The sequence below is a fragment of the Callorhinus ursinus genome, unplaced genomic scaffold (genome assembly GCF_003265705.2).
Source record: "Callorhinus ursinus isolate GAN/ISIS: 27379988/994484 unplaced genomic scaffold, GSC_fseal_2.0 scaffold15, whole genome shotgun sequence".
Taxonomy (NCBI): domain Eukaryota; kingdom Metazoa; phylum Chordata; class Mammalia; order Carnivora; family Otariidae; genus Callorhinus; species Callorhinus ursinus.
Window position 1 is genome coordinate 43810161 of NW_027397077.1, and position 21795 is coordinate 43831955.

A 21795-nucleotide genomic window follows, 5' to 3' on the forward strand; every position below is an offset into this window, starting at 1 on the left:
GAGGGAGAGAAGGCTGTGGCAGGGGAGAAGCCATGAAGAGAGGCTTGCAGGTGTGACCCAGCCCAGAGCCAGGGTATCCAGAGTGGCCCAGGCTCCCTGGGCTCTAGGGTGTGGGGAGTGCAGAAAGGGGCTGCAGAGAGAGGTGGACATGTATCAGTCCGGCAGGGCTTTGCCTGGGAGGGGAGCTGTCGGAAGAATTTCTTTCCCCTGTGTCAGGGGAGAGACAGGATGTGGGAAGATAATCACATTCTTAGCACATATAGAAATTTGCAATGTCCCCAGCATCATTGTCAACAAAGAAATGGTGATTTCCCACCGTGTGCTCCTGGGGACTGCTGCATTCTTTTCCAGATACTCACGACCTCCTGTTTGGTACTCCCCCGCCGGAATTTTTCCAGGGATGGGCACAAATGACCTAGGATTCAGGCCCGGGGAGAGGATTACCACCCTCCTGTGTCTGCAAACTGGCTGACTTGGAAGCATTGCTGGACCTCCGCTCCAGTGGCTTTTGTCACCACTTCTTGAGGGCTTGGTTGCTTGAGCAGCTCCCCCTCTCTCCCTGGGATGACCTGCTGGGCCTCGGATCCCTCCTCTGGGAATCCGCGCCTCATACAAATGGCTCCATCTTTTCACCCGTTTCGGGCAGTGGAAGAGACTGGAGCACATGTGTGGTGAGCTAATGACTGCTTGGAGGGATGGATTCGAAGGCTTTCCAGGGAGTGAGAGAGACCCAAGCAAGGGGCGGGCCAGCCCCACTTTCTCTCTGCCCTTTCTTAACAATACGCCATCTTGCCCGAGCGAAAGACCTATTCTTTCCCTAGTCTTGCTTAGGACGCAGCTAACAAAGGACTTTTTGTCTCGTTTGCATTTTTTCTGCAAGCCTCCGTTCATCCTGGGTTTTAGCTCTCCTGACGCTATTCTTTGAGATGAGTCTTTTGTTCTAATGTTCTCTTTCCAGCTTTCATATGGTGGACAGACAGACACGCACTCACATGCTCACACGCTTTTACATGCACTGTCATTCATTGGTCAGCTGTGGAGGCTTCGCAGAGAAACAATCCAGCTCCCCACAACCTAGTGGGAAGAGACAGAATTCAGTTCAGCACAAAGTAAGGAAAGTGAAGGCGCCGGGCCACAAGCAGAGGGAGGGGACATCAGGAAGGTCCCTCAGAGAGGGGACGCTGGAGCTGCGCCCTGAAGGATAGGGTTAAACAAGCATGCATCTCAGAAGGGCTACGGTTTATTGATCCCTTACCTGGTGTGGACCGAGTCTGTCGTGTGCTTTGGTTTTTCCATCCAAACAACCTTAGAAGGTCATCGTATTCCCAGTTTGCAAAGGAAGAAACTAAGGTCTAGGGAGGTCAATTAACTCACCCAAGGCCCTGCCACTGGCCAGTGGAGCCAGGATTCGAACCCAGGGCCTCCAGGGCCCTGCTTCTGACCACTGGGCTACATTGCCCCTCAGCAGGCAGGTGGGAAGAAGGGCACGTCCAGGCTGAGGGAACAGCATGCACAAAGGCATGGAAGCAGGAGGGGCAGATGTTGACCCTTTGTGGATGGTCAGCGGTGTGTGTGTGGCTTTGCCCAGTGGGAAGAGAGACCCTTGGTTGGAGCTGAGACAGGGGAGAACTGTGGGCCTATTACCTTAACCAGCCTGAGCCCAGACAGGTACTCCCTACACCCCCAATTCTTCCGATTGTTCATCGAGAGGCTCTCTGCTTCCTCTGGATGGAGACAGCCAGCTGTGGCATTCTGAGCCCAGAAGGGCTGTGAGCCGCCATGCCACGGGACTGGCAAAAGCAACCTTTTTCCATCTGTATATTTTCCAAATCATCATATATTTCAGCTCGTGTCACTGCAGATTGCTCACTCTCTGACCCACTGGCTTTAAATAGCAAAAGAAAAAAAAATACAATGCACTTTGTGGTTTCCAGTAAGATACCGTAAATACACCCAGATAATATTCCGGTGCAAGCCATTTACAGCGATTGCACAGGGCGGTGGAATGGAATCTTTCGGGCAGTCTTGCTCATCAGTTTATTTCCTCTCTACCCGCTGGATCGTTATGAAGCTGGGCTGTGTGGAGGGCATCAGCCAGTCTCCCCATTTTCTCCTCAGTGATAACACGGTTCTTTACTGAGCACCTTCTCGGGGTCTGGGCTCTTTACCCAGAGGTTGCACTGACTCTTCACAGCAACTTGGCAGTGTCCTCCTCGTGGTTCCCATTTCACAGATGGGCAAGCCGAGACTCAGGGAGGCAGAGTCCTTGCTCAGGGTCGCCCAGCTGAATGAGGAGTAGAGCTGAAGCCAGCCACCTGAGCTTCTGGATGGAAAATTTACCTGCACTGAGAATTAAGGAGGATGGGGTGGAGGTGAGAGTGGGGACCCCATGCTGGGAGCCAGGAGAGCCTGGTTCTAGTCCCCCTGGTCTCACCGAGTCACTGATGACCTTGGGCAAGTCTCCTGGTCTCCATGAACCTATCATTCCAAGAGGAACCCATGGGCTTTATGTCTGTGGCTCTGGGAGTCTATTCTCTGATTCTGGGGACATGTGAGGCCTCTGTGCAGGGCAGGATGGTGGAGCCAGCTTCAGCTCCCCTGTGCCCCTGACTCACCTGCTTCTGCCACTGGCTAGGCCACGGTGGGGTCATCACATGGGCCACCCCTGGGCTGGAACCCTCTCTCCCCACAGAGAGAGCCGCATGGCTGCCCTCTGAGCTCTAAAGTCACCACCCCAGGTGCCCCCTGCTCTCAGCACTGCCCTGTTTTATGTTCTTCTGAGTCCTCAGCTGCCACTGAGTAATGTGATCTTGCTGTCTGTCCCCCTACAAAGGCAAGATCATGTCTGAATCTCTCCTCTCGGTGGCCCCAGCCCCCAGCACAGTGCCTGGCACCTAGTAGGTGCTCAAGAAATATCTGTGGAGTGAAAACAGGGCACATGGCCTGGTCAAGGAGGTATGATGGAGGTTCTTCCTCTGCTCGTGGGTAGGAGGGACAGATGGGCAGTCCAGGCAGAGAGGGGGTAGGTCTGTTCTTGGAGGGTACATGGTCAGCAATGGCCAAGCCCAGTGTGGGCTGCTCACTGGCTTCCTGTGGGGACCCAACAAAGGGCCTGGGCTGGAGTCAGTAGGCCTGAGTGGGCATCATGACCTTGGGGAAGAAGAGTGGGTTAGACTCTGGAGCGGAGCAATTTGGGCTTAAATCCTGGCAGGTTGCATCACCTCTCTAGGCCTTAGTTTCCCCATATATAAAATGGAGATGGTAATGGTCCACACCTCATAGGGCAGTTGCCAGGATTGAGTTGATCTATATTGAGTGCTTAGGGGAGAGCCTCGAAAATAGTAAGCATTTTATGACTTTGCTTATTATGAACTGTGCCATTGGGCATAGTCTCTGCAGCAATAAAACAGACATCCTAGACACACTCTTGCAGATGTCTCATAAGAGACAAGCAAGGTGGCATTCGGGAAATTACCCAACTGGAGGGGCTTCCTCAGGCAGCTGAGACAGGGGCTGTGCTGGGAGTCCCGAGCATGGTAAGGGTCTAGAGCAGTCCCCCGGAGTGGTTGGAGACAGCAGGTGACTTCCAAGTTTGCATCCTGGTTCTGCCTGGGCAAGTCCCTTTTCTGAGCCTCAAAATAAGGAGCTGTTACTCATCTGGGATGGGTGTAGAAGGCACGAATAGATGGAGTATAACATAGCCTCTCACCCTGAGAGTCTGAGGTTTTAAGATTTTGGGACCCTTGGGGCACCTGGGTGGCTCAGTCGGTTAAGCAACTGCCTTCAGCTCAGGTCATGTTCCTGGGGTCCTGGGACTGAGCTCCACTTCGGACTCCCTGCCCAGTGGGGAGTCTGCTTCTCCCTCTGCCTCTGCCCCCAACTCATTCTCGTTCTCTCTCTCTAGGGCTCTCTCTCTCTCAAATAATTTTTTTTAATTAAAAAAAGATTTGGGGGTCCTTTTCTACCTTCTTCTTGCCATCAAAACCTGTTCTTAGCTTAGCAAGCCATCTGATTTCAATGGTCTTATAAATTATTTGTTGATACGTTTTAACTGATAACTGAATGGCATCTCTTGACAGAAATGAAGGCATTTTGATAAGCATCCATGCCTTAAGCCAAAGGAATCTCTGTTACCCGTGGGCTTTCAGATGCAGCGAGGAGCCAGGAAGGGAGGTGGGTGGGACTGAGAAAGGACACTTGGGCCTGGAGTCCCAGTTCTGGCCAGTTTGTAGGTGGGTGGCCTCAGTGAATCATGTCTACCTCTCAGAGTCTTGGTCTCCTCATCTGTAATACTGTGGAGCATGGTGCCTACCAATGGGGCTTTTGTGAGATACCCCAGATAGCCACGTGTGGGTCTGGCCCATAGTAGGTGCTCAGCACCCTTCTCCCCCCTCCTCAAACCCCGCAAACCCCCCCACCCCTCAGCCTCTGGCTAACTCTGCGGATACCGTGGGGGAAGGAGGCTGAAAGGACCGAGTTCTCCACTGCTCCCCTCTGCCCGTCAGACCCTCTCTGAACCTCACCTGGGGTGGTTTTTCTAAGGAATAGGTGAACATATTTTTCCATAGTGCCTAGCAGGGAGCCTGGCAAATAAGCCCTAAATAAAGGTCATGTGGTCCTTGGCCACTCTTTGGAGCCTTCATTGATTCATCTATTCATCCATCCATCCATCCATCCATCCATTCAGGCAACAGAATTTACCGAGTACCTACTATGTGTCAGGCTCCAGGGACCCAGTGGGGAACATGACAGAATGCTTGCCCTCAAGGAAATGATATTCCAGCGGGAGTGGTAGGTGTGTGAGGAACAGACGACCGACAGATAAATCTAAAATGGCAGGAGGGCTATGGAGAAAACTAGATCGGGGTGTGGAGGGAGTTTCTGTACCTCTCGACGGTGTGCCTGTAAGTTCCTCAATTATAATCACTGTAACACTTGCTAGCGTTATTTAAACACCAGCTAAGTGCTTGGTGGTATATATTTCTTCCTACAGAGTAGGTGATACTAACAGACATGGACATGGAGGGGCAGAGAGGTTAAGTGACTTGCCCAAGGTCATCCAGCTTCTGGCAGGGTTGCAGCTGGAATGCAGGCCTGCTCATTCATTCATCCCTCACACCTTGTGGTGGGAGCTGTAAAAAAAAGTAAGCAAGACAAACATGGTCCCTGTCCTCTTGTGAACCTGAAGCATGGCTGAGCAGACAGACAGACTGGGCTGGATCAGCCCTATGCACTTACCTCTGTGGGAGGCTGTTTGTCCTCCAGGGCATCATGGAGCACCATGAGGCAAAATGGGACTCGGTAGTAATAATAACAAAAACAAGCACGATGGTTGGCATTTCCCGAACTCTTACTACGTGCTGAACTCTGTGCTTCACACCTTCCCCTCGTTCAGTGATTCAGTCTACTTGCGTAGCCCATGATGCATGGATCCTGTCATTGTGCCCATTTCACAGAGGAAGCAGCAGAGGCTTTAAGAGGTTAACAGACCTGACGTGAGCTATGCAGCCAGCCTGATGCCCAGGCCAGTTTCCTCAGTGGTCAGGTGGGCGGTGGGGGAGAAACGGAGGTGGGACTGGGCAGGGCCAGTCTAATGTTGGTGGGCAAGCCCAATGTCAAGGTCAATGGCAGGGGTTCACAGTGACCCTTTAGCATCCAGAGGCATTGGACTTGAGCAGCCAGTACCTGGGTTCCCGGGAGCTCTGAAGCCACAGGCTTTGCTTCTCTGGGTGTTGAGGTGAGGGCCAGCTTGGCAGGGAGGGGAAGGCCATAGCCCATGGTGGCACTTCACTCTGGTGTGGGGGGGGTCCACCTTGAACTCAGGGGAGTTAACATGAGTCAGGGTGCAGCTGCCCTTCCCCAACCGAAGGGGGTGTGCCTGGGAACAGAAGCCATGTTTAGTTAGCTGTCTGGCCCTCACCACGTGCATCATCTGCATCACCGTGCGCTGCTCAGGGGGCTCGGAGAGACCAGGGCACCATCACCCACCGTGGAGTAGAGTAGCTATACACAAAATTACCGCAAAGTGTGCTGGTCCTGCCCCTCCTCACCCTGCCTCTGGCCCCACCCCAGGGAGGAGTCTGGAAGAAAGGCAGGGCTCAGATGACAGGCCTGGCTGCCCGCCTCCTCCTCAATTTGCATACTCCATTCTTGGTCTGATAAAGGGGACACAGTCTCCTTTCAGCTTCGGGAGCCTGCCGGTGGTGCCCGCTGCACCTCAAGTCATTTAATCCCTGGGGATCATTCTTGACCTGTATGGGGTGTCTCGAGGCCGAGTCTGCAGCTCAGCTCTGCTGCCTACCGGTTGGGTGGCCTGGACAAGCCGGACCTTTCTCTTGGCCTCGGTTCCTTCAACCATAAATGAAGATCAATGTAGCTTCCGACTCTTTACCTTCCCAACCTCTCATAAAGAACCATTACTACCATCATCAATAGAAATTGTAATAAATCTGATATTTATTGGGGCCCCTTCTTCATCCCAGGCCCCATACAAAATGCTTTACCTGTTAGTTTTTCTAATCCTCCCAGCTCCCCGAAGGAAGTTGGTGGTTGCCATCCCTATTTTATAGCAAAGGACCTGGAGCGTAGAGGGTTTAGGTGACTCACCTGAGGTCACACAGCTGGGAAGTGGCAGGGACAGGGATGACCCTGGGCCCCTCACCCTGTTCTCTGCATACCCTCTACCTGATGATTCTTTTCTTTGATGTCACCGAGGGTCTAATCTCACTGTTGGCTGTCTCCAGTATATTACTTTCTTGTGTGATTGTCTGTGCTGTGAGCTGGTATCTGGGGGCTTTGTCTTTGCTTCTCCAGGGGTCTTAGGGAATCACCAGCGTGGGGCCAGTCTTCCCCCTTGACTTGGGAGCCCCTGAGCACGCAGAGGGACAAGTCGGAGCCAAATCGCAAAGGCAGGGACGAGGCTCCCAGTTCCTAGGAGATTCTGGTTTCCTTACCCCTCACCCTCCCACCTCCTGTTCTGGCCATATCAGACCCGCTTGCTTGTTGTCTAGCTTTGCTGGGTGTGTGTGTGGCGGGGGGTGATTTTCCCAATCTACCCTCTTCCGGGGGTATCCATCAAGTCTTAGCTCCTTTCCAATGTCCTGCCTTGGTGGGACTCAAGGCCCAATCACTGGTCCTTGAGGCCTTAATTTGTCAGCTCCCTTTTCTGCAGAGCCCAGCCACACGAGATGACCACCTTCTGTTCCTTCTTACTCTGCTGGTGATCAGTTCTGTCTCCAACACGTGGCCCTTATGGGTTCCCTTGCTTTCCCATGAGCCCAGCCATGCATTGGAAGATCTTATTCGGCATTTCTTCATTTCACATAAGTGTTGTCAGGTACCCAGCCTGCCCGGAGGTAGAGTCTGTACATGTGTCCACCCTGTGGCTGCCTCCTATCGAGGCTGCTTTGTGCCCAGCCCTCTGCAGGGCACGTGTGACACACATATGGTTTCTAACACCAATACAATCGATAATGTGTGCAGGGTCAGGAACATGGTAGGTGCTCAAATCATGCCCTTCTCCACACCCCCGAGGTTGAGATGCAATTAAAAGGAGAGAGTGCCCAGGGTAGGGGTGTTTGTTGAGCTGGGTACTGGGCTAAGCATGTCGCACACACTCCTGTAACTTCTCGGGAGCTGCCAAGGAACTTGCCTAAGCCATGGGCAGGAAATGGTGGAGTTGGGATTGGAAGCCCTATGTGAACAGGGGTGCCAGGGATGGGCTGGCACGGAGTGTCAAAGCAAAGGACCCTGGTATAGTAAAGCCATCTGACAGGTGGAGAGGCCTGCACGTCTGCAGAGAGGGAGAGCGCAGGAGTTGGGAGGGGGGCAGGTTGTTTGTGTCTTAGCCACCTGGGTGAGGGAGGCCTGGAGGTGGATGACGGGTGGATGGGGAAATCTTCTACCTGAGTGTGGGTCAGCGTGACCTGAGGCCTGAAGCAGCTTGGAGGCTGCCCCACCCACTCCTCACCCACTGATGAGGTCATCTGCATCCCAACGTGCTGGAACCCTTTCCCCTGCCCCTTCCTGAATGGTCAGCCCTGCCTCATCTGCCTGCTCTCGGGCATGTGGGGCCTCTTCCTCCCGGGAGCCCTCCCTGAACCTCCACCCTACCCCACTGTGAAAGCGAACTTGCTGAGGGCTCACTTGGGGCTTCCCATGCCTGGGTTCATCTTCATCCTGTACAGCAGACACTGCTCTCGAACCCATTTTGCGGATGGAGAGACTGAGGCTCAGAGAGGCTAAGAGGCAGGGTGGCAGCGCCACTGTGCCCAGCTACTCAGGACCCTCCCACTCCCATTTAAAGCCCTGGCACCATCCTGCAGAACCTTTGCACATCCTTATTGGCAGCTCCCAGCCTCCCGGCAGGACCATCTCCAAATACCTGGGAAGACCTGTGGGAAAGCACAGCCTCAGTGCTCCCCCAACCCTCCCCCTGTTGAACCTTCCTGTCCAGGTTCCTTCCTGCCCCTTTCCACCCTGACTGGGCAGTCCCTCTCCCCTTCCCCAGCCCTTGCCTTCTGTATCAGACTGATGCCTGAGGACACAGACGTGAATGGGGGCCAGGTCCCAGCCTTCTCGGGAGAGGCTCACAGTCTAGTGAGTGGGCCATGGAGAAGAGGAGGGGCTGGACCTATAAACAGCAGGTGACGCACAACAATAATAATAGGGACTGTGAGCATACGACCCGCTGTGTCAGGCAGGTGCCATGAGCCAGGCACGGAGCTGACAGCTTGACACACACAAACTCTTAACTGCTCTCTGTCATTGCTCTGAGAAAGGTACAATCGCTCTGTCCCCATTTTACGGCTAAGGAGACTGAGGCACAGGGAGGGGTCGCAGTTGGCTGAAAGTCACAGAGCCAGGGACTGATGTTCCTGGGATTTAAGTCCAGGCCCCTAGCCCCAGAGCCTGTGCACACCGTAGGTGTTTAAGAAATGCTGCTTTGTGCTGTGTTGCCGGATGCTGTGAGCGTGTGCGTGTGCACAGTTTACACGGCCACATCAAGGGTGGTGGGACGTGGGTGGGAATCGACAGAGGGGTCCCCTCATCCGACCTTCCAGAGGCCGGACGACCGACCCTGCATGGCCCAGCTGACGCCCCAAGGGCATTCGGTGACGGGTTTGGGTGGGTGTGTGCCTGCGGCGGAGAGGGGCGGTGTCAGGCAGTGTCATCAGCCCACGATGGAGCTTTCCGGGGGGTCAGGAATGGTGCTCAGTGAGCCCAGCTCCCCCTTCGTAGCCAGGCCTGGCCTTCTCCCGGGGTGCCCTGGATTTGACCCCCGTCTTCCCACTCTTATCCTCACAGGGAGCCGGGAGGCTGCCTTCACGTACGCCATCATCGCTGCCGGCGTGGCCCACGCCATCACAGCCGCCTGCACCCAAGGCAACCTGAGTGACTGTGGCTGCGACAAGGAGAAGCAAGGCCAGTACCAGCGGGACGAGGGCTGGAAGTGGGGTGGCTGCTCTGCCGACATCCGCTACGGCATCGGCTTCGCCAAGGTCTTTGTGGATGCCCGGGAGATCAAGCAGAATGCCCGGACTCTCATGAACTTACACAATAACGAGGCAGGCCGAAAGGTAGGCAGCCAGGGAGGGGAGCCGGGCAGCTCTTGCAGACGTGCTGGAAAACAGCTTTTCCCTAATGGCTGGTGTTGGGTATCTGGTGGCGAGCCACAGCCTCATTCTGCTCGACTCTGTTGTCCATTTGCTGCTGGTCAGGATCCGCGTATGGCATGAAGCGTGTCAGTTACTGGAGAGATTGAATAACTGAATCTCTGTTAAAATCAATTGGATGTAACTCAGCAAGATGGAAAGAGGGAGGGACGGATATGAAGTCTTATCCTTGGGTCCACAAAATCAGCCATACAAAACTCTGACCATGGGCACGGGTTGAGGTGAGTTCAGTAGGAATCATCCCTGTCGAACAGCTGCCAAGGCCACTAAAATGTCCTTGGTCACCTTAATCAAGATCTGGAGCTTAAAATAAGGGAGGTGACTGTTCCATCTTTAGTGCCTCCTCAGATCCTCCTGGATTCTGGGCTCAGCTTAGAAGAAAGTCAGGGATGTTTTGGGATATTTCTAATGGAGGTGGCTGGAATAGAAAGGAGGCTGGACACTGTCCCATGAGGAGCTGGCTGTCTCAAGGCAAGGGAGCACAAGGGTCAGCAGGCCCAGAGTACAGAGTGAGGGCCCGTGAGGATTGAGGTCACAGAGAGGCAGGTCCTGCCAGTGTGAGGACAAGCTATAGCCACTGAGAAACAGATTGAGTTATCAAGAAAGTGAGCGCCCCGTCTCAGGAGGTATTCAAGTATAGGCAGCTTGACCAGGCATCTCGGGGCACCCAGGTTAGTGCTGCCTGGTGTGGGCAGTGTCCCGGGACAGAGGCCTGAGGTTGGGAATCGGTTCCGGAAGTGCCTGTGAAGGCCAAGGTGCTCGGAGCCCACCCTGGAGCTTGCAGGCCCCGGGGGTTCTGGGAGAGGAAAGTCTCTGGGGACTGGTTGGAGCTCCATGGCAAAGCCCCTGTGAGCCAGGGCAGACAGGGAGGGGGGCTCCATGCCGCCTGGGTGGGGGATGGACCACTGTAGGGACAAGACACATGTAGGCACCACCGGAGGCCACAGGGGCCGGCAGAAGCAGGAGTGACAAGAGCAAGGGAGACCACGCACAGCGCTATGGTGAACCAAGGAACCCGGGCCCCATTTACGAGACTCCAGCTTGGTTCCCACCTGCTGTGGCCGTGCAGGAATGCCAGCCTGCCGTGGCCAGACTCAGGGTTTACGTGTAATCTCTTCATTTTTAAGTGTTGGCATTGAGAACTGGTAGTCACTGGCAAACGCTTAAAAATTACAGAAAAGATGAAAAGAAAGACCACCAGAGGCTCAGACACCTCCATCTCCTGCAGAGTGTGGGCCTTGAGCTGCTCATTCTGGGGACAGATGATGATGTGGCACGGATCTTGTTCTGTGAGAACGCGACCGTGGAATGGCCGTCTTCTGGCTCTGGATGTATCAGCTCACTTAGTCCTTAAGGCGTCCCTGTGAATGGTCTTGTCATTGTCCCTGTTTCACCGGTGAGGATGTGGAGGCACAGAGCCATGAAGCGCACGCAGCAGTTCCCACAGCTAAGGAGCAAAGTCAGAATTCGAACCCAGCGCATCTGGCTCTCCGGCTGGCCTATTTGCTTCGCCGCGTGGCTGCGGCCTGGTGGTCAGAGCGCGGGCCGCCTGGGTTCACATTCTGGCTCTGTCCTTCACGGGAAAGAAGCAGAGCTCTCAGGAGTGTCCTCAGGGCTGAGGTGGAGAGCACTTACCCCAGGGCCTGGCATGTAGTTTGTGCTGCTCAGCACAGGTTGGGTGTGATCACAAGTTGTGCAAACGTGTGTCACGTTTGAGGGAGTCTGGCGAGTGGTGTTGGGGGTAGCCTGCACACCTGCAGAGGTGCAAGCCCCCCTGGGGTGCAGAGGAATGAGACAGGCCAGCCGGCCCTTCCTGCTGCCCTCAGGCCCCCCACCCTCCGCCTCCGCCTCCTCTCCAGCCTCCTGCCACATCCCGTGTGTCAGAGCTGCCCAGGCAGCCTCGGTGAGTCACATGGGCAGAGCTGCTCACCTGGCCCGCCCCAGGATGATGTCCTGGGGTAAAGCGTAAGGCCCTGCTTATTCAGTCCCATGGCTGGGAGCTCCTGCCTGGGGCCAGCACCCCCCTCCAGGGTTCTCCGCTGTTCATCCCTTCCTGTTTCTGTGGTCAGATCACTCCTTGGGGCTGAGGTCACAGCTCTCAGGCTCCCTCCTGCCCTAGCAGCTCTCACTCCCTGGAGGCGGACGGAAGGAAGGCAAGTGGCTTCCCTCTCCCGGCCTGTGCCTACCTGGCTGGGCCCCTGGGAGAACTAAAGGAGAGAATTCTTAGCCTGGGGTAAGAAAAGTTCTGTGTATATCACACGGGAGAAGGGTTTAGAAGCCACATCACTGGAGCAGCTATGAGGGCCGTAGTTGCTGTTCCAGGTGGCTCTTGGGTGATGCAGATGCTGGGAGTTGTCGGAGGTCATAAAACCAACCTCAGTGGGCTTCCTGGAGGAGATGGGCCCCCCAAATGAGTGAGGTTTGGCTAGACAGAGAAAAGAGGTAAAGATAACCCAGGTCTGGTGTGGGGACGTGGTGGCAAAGGCCCAGAGGTGGAGACTTAGGGCTAGTCGAGGGGCCCAGAGGGGCTGGTCTGTGGGTCCCAGAAGGTGTAACAGCAGCTGAGGAGCCTGCAAGATCATTTGCCAGGCTAAGGAGTGAAGGCCTTGCATTCTGCCCTCAGATTTTCCTGTGGCTGCCTTCTTCTTACTGTTCCAGTTTCAGCTCAGATATCCTCTTCCCAGAGAAGCTTCCCTTTCAATTCCTTCCTAGCCTTTCTCAGATGTTGCCTTGTTCTGGGGCTTCCTCCTCTCCCTAGACCATAAGCCTGATGAGGACAGAGACCCTGTGTGTCTCATGCATGGCTACACACCAGAGCCTGGCATACAGAGGCATTCTACATACACACGGAGTGAAGAGTTGAGTACCGGATGGTCACTGGGGAGCCACTGATGGTTCTGGAGCAGAGGAGGTGCAGAAGTCATAGAAACAGACTCGGGGGAGGCTGAGTGAGGCCTTGGATAGGGTCAGGAACAGGGTCTGGGAAGAGAGCAGGCTGGGTCCAACTTGATGATTCTGAGCAGGAACGACTCTCCTAGCTCAGGGAAACGCAACTGAAGGGATGCTTACCACACCTACCGACCCCACTCTGGTTTGGGAGGACCCGTGAGGCTGTCTTCCTGGGGTAGCCATTCACCGAGGCACTGTATATTTTCCAGAGCCGAGGTGGAATTCGGGACTTCCCAGTGTACGCAGGGAAAGACCCGAGCAACCACCAGTCTGGCCCCTTTGTGGGGTGCAAATGGAGGCCACCCCGGGCAGTGGCCCTACTACTCAGGCAGAGCACAGTGCGAAGGCAGCTTCCCAGCCTAGCCGTGTGGTGGCCAGACTCGCACCCTGCCACAGGGCACCCTGAATGCCCAGGCACATATCCAAGTGGTCAAAAGCAAGGACAGCCCCTTAGCCTGGAGTTAGTAAGGCTCGGTGTATATCAGCTCTGGGTCCCATCCCTATCTGAAGCCTCCATTTGACCATCTGATCCCCGGTGCTGGTCAGGGCCATGCGAGGGCCCCAGGGGGAGATGCCCACAGGGTCCTGCAATGTGCTATTTGTAATTCAAAAGCGTGGGGTCTCACCGCAGGGCCTCCCCCACAATAGGCTTCCATGGGCCCCACGCACAGCAGAGGTGGGGAGCTGACAGGAGAGAGGGGGCCAGCCCACAGCCGCTCCTGGCTGAGCATCTTGGAAAGGATCACAGATGTGTTTATCACTGCTCCCTTGCTCTTGCTGTGAGAAGACAAGACTCAACCCGACCGCAGGCTCTGGGCTTGTCGGCAATGGTGAGAGAGAAAAGGGGGAGGAAGTCGGGGAAGGGGTATGTGTCCTAAGGGGCAGAGGTGGTGGCAGGCCCCGTGAGGGGAGACCCAGGGCAGCCCACCGCCTCACCTGGCAGATGAGGGAGAATAAAGGCCATGGGGCGCCCTGCCCTTACAGGTCTCCAGCTTGGGCGTGAGCCCGGGCAGAGCCAGGCGCTCACCTGCAGATGTGGGGCCTGGGCCTGGGGAGGTGGGGGCACCGCTGCGGGCCAGCAGGGCTTTCCCTCCCTACACCGTCTCATGCAGTTGTGTGGTCCGCAAGGTCGATTTAGAGTGGTCAGGTGAGAAGAAAGAGGTGGGGTGCCGACAGCTCTTTTGGGGAGGTGATTTTACAATTACAGTCTCTGCCTACTGGCATTTTAGGGCCATAATATTTATGGATTGAAATCCCAGACCATTCAGGTTCGGATTGTAGGATATTGGTTCACATCCTCACACGGGGAGTTTGGAATCATAGGATCTTTGGTTGGGAGGGAGAGAGGTGTCGGAAGCGCTGGGCTGAAATCTTTGGATGGCGTAGTCTCTGGCTTTGCATGATTTCTTTCCAGCCTTTTGGGGAGATGAACTAGTCTGGAGACCTCTAGGAAGAAGGGACTCTTTAGCAGAGCTTTGAAGGATAAGTAAGTGTCCTACTCACAAGGCAGGTGGGAAGGAGGAGGGTAGTTCAGGCAGTGCGGGTGGCCGGTGTGGTGCTCTGTGTGTCCGGGAGAGAGGGGTAATAGGTGATGTAAAGGCTGTACAGGGAGCTAGGACCAAATGCAGGGCCTTGAATGCCAGTTCAAGGAGTAAGACGTTCCCCTTCTGTAGGAGGTTCTTGAAGGGGCTTTGGTCGGGGAGTGTGTGGGCAGGGTTTCGGCCCTCTCTGGGGCAGAGTGGAGAACAGAGTGAAGGGGCAGGGCAGCAGCATGTGCCCAAACCTAGTGGGGGCCTCGGGGGAGTGCGGAGGGACAGCCATTTAGGAAGCAGAATAGAGGGCGCCTGGGTGGCTCAGTCGGTTAAGCGACTGCCTTTGGCTCAGGTCATGATCCTGGAGTCCTGGAATCGAGTTCTGCTTCGTACTCCCTGCTCGGTGGGGAGTCTGCTTCTCCCTCTGACCCTCTTCCCTCTCGTGCTCTCTATCTCTCATTCTCTCTCTCTTGAATAAATAAATAAAATCTTTAAAAAAAAAAAAAAGGAAGTAGAACAGACAAGACCCATCTTGAGTTGTGCTTGGGATGGATGGGGGGATGCCACTTCTCACTGGGGTCAGGACCTGGGGTAGGGGAAGACCAGTCTCGGGGGGAATGATTAGGGTGACTTTGGGACGGGGACACCCTGTGGGCTGCAAATGGGGGTGCTCAGGGACATCCTGGACGCTTGGATCTTAATTGGAGAAAGGTCTTGGCTGGAGCCACTTCCCGGCAGCCACCAGCAGGAGGCAGTAACAGAAGCCTGGGCTTGGTAGGCTTGTCCAGAGGGAGGATTCAAGTGGGAACGCAGGAAAGCTGGGCACAGCCCTGGGGAAATGAGCACTGGGCAGGAGGGCTCCGGGGAGCAAAAGAGCAGTCGTGGAAGTGGAAGGAGAGCCAGGGGCGGGCCTTTCTAGATGCATTCCCCTGCATGGGTTGAATGCCCCTCACGAGGGTGCAGAGCAGCCCAGCCTCTGCCAGGTCCCAGCTCTGGAACCCCAGCCAGGCGGCTAGGGGCCCCACCTCTCAGAGCCTCCACAAAGATACTGCACCTGGCAGGGCAGGCTGTCGGAGATCTTGCTGTGCAAAGGGAAGTGTGCCGGCAGCTCTGGGGGCCTTGAGGGAGGGAGGGGCCCCCAGCAATCCCTTCCTGGGAGTGTGGTGACTGAGCCCCAGAGAGGCAGCCCTGGGGATGGGGGCCCAGCTGGGACGGGGCTGGCCCTGCTGGAATGTGCCGCTTGCTCCAAGGGAGGTGAGCTCAGGGGGATGGAATTCCACCAGAGTGAGAAGTCACCTTCCAGTCCCTGCCCAGCCTCTTGCTCACGGGAGGGAGGGGGGTTGGTCTTGTCCCTTCCTGCCCTGCCCTGTCTGGTCTGGGTGCTCCTGGGAGCTGGATTCCCACCATGCCCTGGCTGCAGGCGGGCCTGTGAGTCAGGGGACACCGGGGACTTGGCCCCTGGCAGCTGGGGCGGGGCCCAGATAAGGTTTACTCAGCTATGCTCCTCTGCACCGTCCCGAAGGCCACTTGCATATTTGACCAGATAGAGTGGTCCGTGGTGGCACGTTGAGGGCCAAAGGAGCCAAGCCCTGCCTGGTCTGAAGCTGGCTGTGAGGAGTTCCCCTCAGGCCTCTGTGCCCTCCATTTCTGCCCCAGATCCAAGCACAGATGTGGGTTCTCACCTTCTCAGACGGAAAGGCTTCTAGCCAAAATTGAGGGACATGGGCCAGTGGTGGCCTTGGGCAAATCTTGTCCTCCCAGGCATCAGTTTCTTCCAAGGTCTTCCAGATCTGCCACATGGGGAAGGGGAGGACACAGGGTTCTTAGGACCAGTGGACACCAACTTTGTCTGAAGCTACACATTCCTGGAGTTTGCCAGTCTTGTTCCTGCCTCAGGGCCTTTGCACATGCTCTTTCCGCTGTCTGGAATGCTCTTGCCTCAATCTTTGCATAACTAGCTCCTTCTTTTCCTTCAGGTCTCTGCTCAGATGTCGCCTTCTCAGGGAGCCCTTCTCCCTGACTTCCCTCCCCTATGTCCACCTTAGTTCTCTTTGTACACTACCCTGCTTTATTTTCTATATAACACTGCCATGTGAAATGATCTTATTTACACAGCTTACACAAAAATTATGTGTTTATTGCCTGTCTTCTTCCACTACAATGTCGGCACCACCGGCTAGGGGTGATGTAAGTTCACAGGTGTGTTCCCGTGCCTAGAACAGTGCCTGGCATATAGTAAGTGCTCAAGAAGTATTTGTTGAGGAAATGTGAATGAAATGACAAGTATCTGCTCTTATCTTGGGGAATTTCCCAGAAGTAAGATTGCCAGATAAAATACAGGACTCCCGGTTAAATTTGAATTCGAGATGACAAATTGTTTTTTAGTATGAGTATGTCCCAAGTATTATGTGGGACATACTTACACTAAAAAACTATTTGTTGTTTAACTCAAATCCAAATCTTTCTGGTTTCTTGTATTTTTAAATTAAATTTCATATGTCAACATATTATAACTGCAGTGGTCAGAACACAGAAAGGTCCTGTGTACCTTTGCCCCGCTTTCTCCAACAGCTTGTAAAACTATAGAACAATATCACAGCCAGGATATTGATATTGGTACAGTCAGGACACATAAGATTTTCACCGCAGGGATTCCCGTGCTACCCCTTTTGAGCTATATCTACTTCCCTCCTTCCCATAACCCTGTCTTCATTCCTGGCAACCACTCGTCTGTTCTCCGTTCCTACAATTTTATCATTTCAAGAATGTCATATAAATGGAATCGTATGGTATCTAACCTATTGGAATCGGCTTTTTTCATTCGGCATTATTCCCTCCAGTTCTATCCAGGGTGTTGTGTTTATCCATGGTCCGTTACTTTCTATAACCGATTCCATGGTGTGCCTGTGCCACAGTCTTTTTATAACCATTCACCTATTGAAAGACGTCTGAGTCGCTTCCAGTTTGGGTCTGTTACAAACAAAACCGCGTTGAACGTTTGTGTATAGGTTTTGGGGTGAACACAAGGTTCCATTCCTCTGAGATAAATGCCCCAGAGTGAAATTGCTGGAATGTAGGGTAGTCATATATTGAGTTTTATAAGAAAGTGCACTCCCACCAGCAATATACGAGGGAACCAGTTTCCCCGCATCCTCACCAGCACTGGGTGTTGTGACTTATTTTTGCTTTTGCCATTCTGGTAGGTGTGTGCAATATCACACTGCAGTCTTTGTGAGCATTTCCCTAACGGTGGATGATGTGGAACAGCTTTCCATGAGCTTATTTGCCATCTGTAGATCCCCTTTGGTGGGATGGCGGTCCATGTCTTCTGCCCATTTTCTAATTGCGTTGTTTATGTTTCTACTGTTGGATTTTGAGATTTCTTTATATTCTAGATGCTAGTCTTTTGTCAGACACATGGTTTGCAAATCTTTTTTCCTCAGTGTATAGATTGTCTATTTGTCCTCATCACAGGGTCTTTTTCATTTTAAAGTTTGATCAGGCTCAATTGATCAATTTTCCCTTTTGTGGATACTGCTTTTGGTAGTGGCCAAGAACTTGCTGACTCCTGGCCCCAAAGATTTTCCCCAATGTTTTTTTCTAAAAGCTTTTGTAGTTTTCTATTTTACATTGAAGTCTGTGATTCATTTTTTAATTAACTAGTTGTTTTTTAAATCAACAAAGACTTAGTTCTTTTTTCAATTGCTTATTTAAAAAATTATTTTTTATTTATTTGTTTGTTTTTAAAGATTTATTTATTTATTTATTTGAGAGAACCCAAGCAGGGGGAGGGGCAGAGGGAGAGGGAGAGAAGCAGGCTCTGCGCTGAACGCAGAACCTGACACGGGACTTGATCTCAGGACCCTGAGAGCATGACCTGAGCTGAAACCAAGAGTCGGCTGCTCAACTGACTGAGCCACCCAGGCACCCCATAAAATTTATTTATTTTTAATTGCAGTAAAATATACATAACATTTACCATCATAATCATTCTGAGATGTACAGTTTGGTGGTATAAGTGCATTTACCTTGTTTCACAACCATCACCACCACCCGTCTCCAGAACTTCCTCATCTTCCCAAACTGAAACTCTGTCCCAGTTAAACACTAACTCCCCATTCCTCCTCCCCTGCAACCACCATCTTACTTTCTGTCTCTATGCATTTGACTGCATGCGTGGAATCATGCAGTATTTATCCTTTTGTGACTGACCTATTTCACTGAGCAAAGTGTCCTCAAGGTTCTCCGATCCATTTTGGGTTAACTTTTGTTTAAGGTGTGTGTTTGAGGTCAAGGCTCATTTTGTTGGCGCATCGATGTGCTCAACCTGGCAACCTGGCAATCCTACCCAGCCCCTACTGCTCCCTGAAGGACAGTGGCCTCAGGACAGTGGAGGAGAATTCTAGAATCATTTTAGAACTGGGACGATCCCTTCCTTGGGCCCATTTAATAGAAGAGAGACTGACACCAGATGTGGAGAGCCCTTGCCAAGACCACACACATGCCAGGAGATTGGAGGTGTAGGATGTGTACCTGGGGCCTGACTCCCAGCTGGCCCAGGTGGGAGATGGGCTAGCTGAGGTGATGATGTGGGGGCCGGGAGGTCCGTCGGGCACAACTCCCTGGTATGACCAGGCTGGGGTGTGCGGGCCCAGAGGAAGGAGCCTGGACAGGTCTGGAGTGGAAGCTGCTGAGGAGGGGTCAGAGGAAAACCAGCCCAGGCCTGGGTGGAGGAAATCCCTGAGGCCTGAGGTTTTTCCCGTTTTCTCTGATGACATAGCAAGGGCAGGGCCCAGCCAGGTCTAGTCACTGATGCCTTGGTGATAGCTGTGGATGGTGCTGGGGAAGGAAGGTGGTAAGATAGGGAGGCTACAGAGATGGGGAGCAGGGGAAGAGCACATGGAAGACAAACATCTCCGGGTCCCCAGCTCCGTGGAGCCTGGTGCTCCAGCAGCCTCCTTTGCTCTGGGTAAACTGCGAAGACCACCTCCCCGCCCTGACCTGGGAATAGACACAGGTAGCCCAGGGTAGGCCCAGAGGAGGTGGCTGGACACTCTGGCCTGGGAAGAGCTCAGGCTCAGCCTGGAGTGGGCAGCCTCATGGAGCTGTCACTGAACCCCCCCCCCACCCCGTCACAAAGGATGGGCTAGGGGTAATGGTGGTAGGGAAGCAGACAGGACCAGGACTCATGAAATGGAAGAATATGGGAAGATATAAATTTCAGCTCTGGTGAGAAAGAACTGGCTACCAGAAAGTGAGATCGGCTGGTGGGCAGGTGTGTGTTTGCAGGGAGAATAAAGACATGATTCTAATATTAGCTCTTGAAATGCATGTACTCATTTAATCCCACAACAGTTTTATGAGGTTGGGATTCTCTGTTGTCTCCATTTTACAAATGGAAAAACTGAGAAACAGAGAGGTTAAGAAACTTGCCCAGGGCCACACAGCTGGCAGGTGCCACCCTCAGATCTGAACCCAAGCCATGTGGCTCCAGACTCAGTTCCTAACCATTGAACTGTCTTACCAGCCTCAGAGGTTCTTGGGCTTGGATGCATTTCTTCTCACTTCCAGTTCTGACACACTGTGATTCTAAGATTCTCAGATCCCCTGTTGTGGGGAACTTGGAGACTCTGCAGTCCTCAGCCCCCTCAGGCACTGTGAATCCTCTCCCACTCTGGCACCATGGCCCTGGGCCAATCCTGGGCTACCGTCCTCTGCCTGGGAGAGGACACTTCAGGCCAGAGGGGAGTTGGCTGTGTGAAGAGAATTCTGCACATTGCCCCTCCCCATGGGGAGGGGCTCTGGGGTGTCATGGGGGGGGGGGCTCAGGATGCCACTGCATGAGGAGATGCCCAGACTTGGCCATGCCCAGGAATGCCCACACCTGTGCAGGGACCTGGGGCACCTTCTGTTTTAACGGGGTTTCTGGGCTTGCTCAGCCTGTGAGGGCAGCCTGAGGGCCACATCATCTCCCCCTGCCAAATTCTCCTCATCCTTCCAGACAGTTGTGAGAGTCACCTTGGCATCTCTCAGAGCCCAGCATGGGGCCTGGCATACAGTAGGTGCTCTCAGTGACATGGGGTGCTTATAAGTGTTCCGTCTGATACAGTTGCCACAGGCCATGTGTGGCTATTTACATTCAAACTAATTACAAACGAATAAGAGACATTCAGCTCTGCAGTCCACACGTCACGGGCTGGGGAACCACGTGTGGCTCGTGGCGACCGTACAGATGGTTTCATCATTGCAGGGAGGCCTATTGGACAGCACCCGCCAGCGTAGGGCGGCAGTGGGCACGGGCATTGGTGTTGTTATTAAGGGGACTCGGGAAGGTCTTGGCAGTAGTGGCAGCAAATCCTTTCACCTCCTGGCCCCTCGCCAGCCCAAGGGGTTCTCAAACAGTGGTCATCTGATTTCTCTTGGAAGGATTTCCCAGTGTGGCTGCTGGCCCTTCAGCCGGGGGGCTCATTTGAAACCGACCTGAGGTGAGGAGGGGGCCCTGCGGGGCCTCCCCAGTGAGGTGAAGTCGCGGGGGCTCGATTTCACCGTGGTGAGACCGAGTCAAAAGGCGCCCACCAGGGACAATTGCTGCCTTTGTCCTCAGGAGGTGGATTGGGACTCCTGGGTGTTATCAAATCTGCTGGGATGAGAGGAGGGGGAGCCGAGTGGTTGGGGGAAGACAGGGAGGGGAGGGGAGGGGCAGGAATGGTCCTGGAGGGAAGGAGGGAAGAGTGGGGTGGGGTCCAGGGATGTAGGGGAGCACGCAGGTCATTTTCCCTAATTCTGAACACTTGCACGTCCTTTGAGGAAAAATCCACATGCTAGTGTGTCCTGAAAAGGGGCTCCTTGCCTGACAGAGGGGCTTCCTTAAATCTGGACCTTGCAGTGTGCCTTTGAGATGCAGATAATAAACACTGCTCACAGCAGTGAGGGCTCGCTCTGTCCCAGCACCCAATCTATCCATTTCACTGGCCTAACAGCCCCCGGGGAATGGGGAGGGGGTGGAAATCCTCGTGAACTCCATTCCACAGACAGACAGCTGAGGTCCAGGCGGCGACCTGAGCAGCGTCTCAGGCTCCTGGGCAGTGCCAGCGGTAGCAGAATGAGTGACCTCAACTCAGGACCTCCCCAGGACATGGGTGGGGGGCAGGCCCTGGGCCAGGAGGGTGCAGGCAGTGGGAAAGCAGCACTCAGCTGCTCTGTGCGCCTCTCGCAAGGCCTGACACAACATGTGCCAGCGCATTCCAAGTGCTCTCCACAAATGACCTCGCAGGGTAGGGCCTATGTGATCACTCCCATTTTACAGATGAGGAAAACTGAGGCACAGACTGGTTACGTGGTACACTGAGGTTGCTCAGGTGGAAAGCATCTGAGTCAGATTTCCTCCCAGCCATCTGCCTTTGTAGCCTGTGCTCTTTGAAGCCTCTCCTCAGCCCACAAAAGTGTACATCGTGTATATCTATATCTATATCTATATCTATATCTATATATGTGTGGTGATATATAAATATAATATATGTGTGCACATATATATATATTTTGGCAGGGGGGTAAACCTGGAAGGATTAGTTGTATTGTGAAATAATAATTCTAACAACATTTGGGGGGTTTTGTTTTGTTTTTTAAAGATTTTATTTATT

The 21795-nt window shown here is 53.7% G+C and overlaps 1 protein-coding gene across 1 annotated transcript in view; it reads left to right on the forward strand.

Moving 5' to 3' along the window:
• Nucleotides 1-21795, forward strand: part of WNT7A (Wnt family member 7A) — a 66029-nt gene that overhangs the window by 15509 nt on the left and 28725 nt on the right. Inside the window, exon 3 of the mRNA XM_025885648.2 lies at nucleotides 9307-9578. Coding sequence (XP_025741433.1) covers nucleotides 9307-9578 — 272 coding nt within the window. The remainder of the gene's footprint in view (nucleotides 1-9306; nucleotides 9579-21795) is intronic.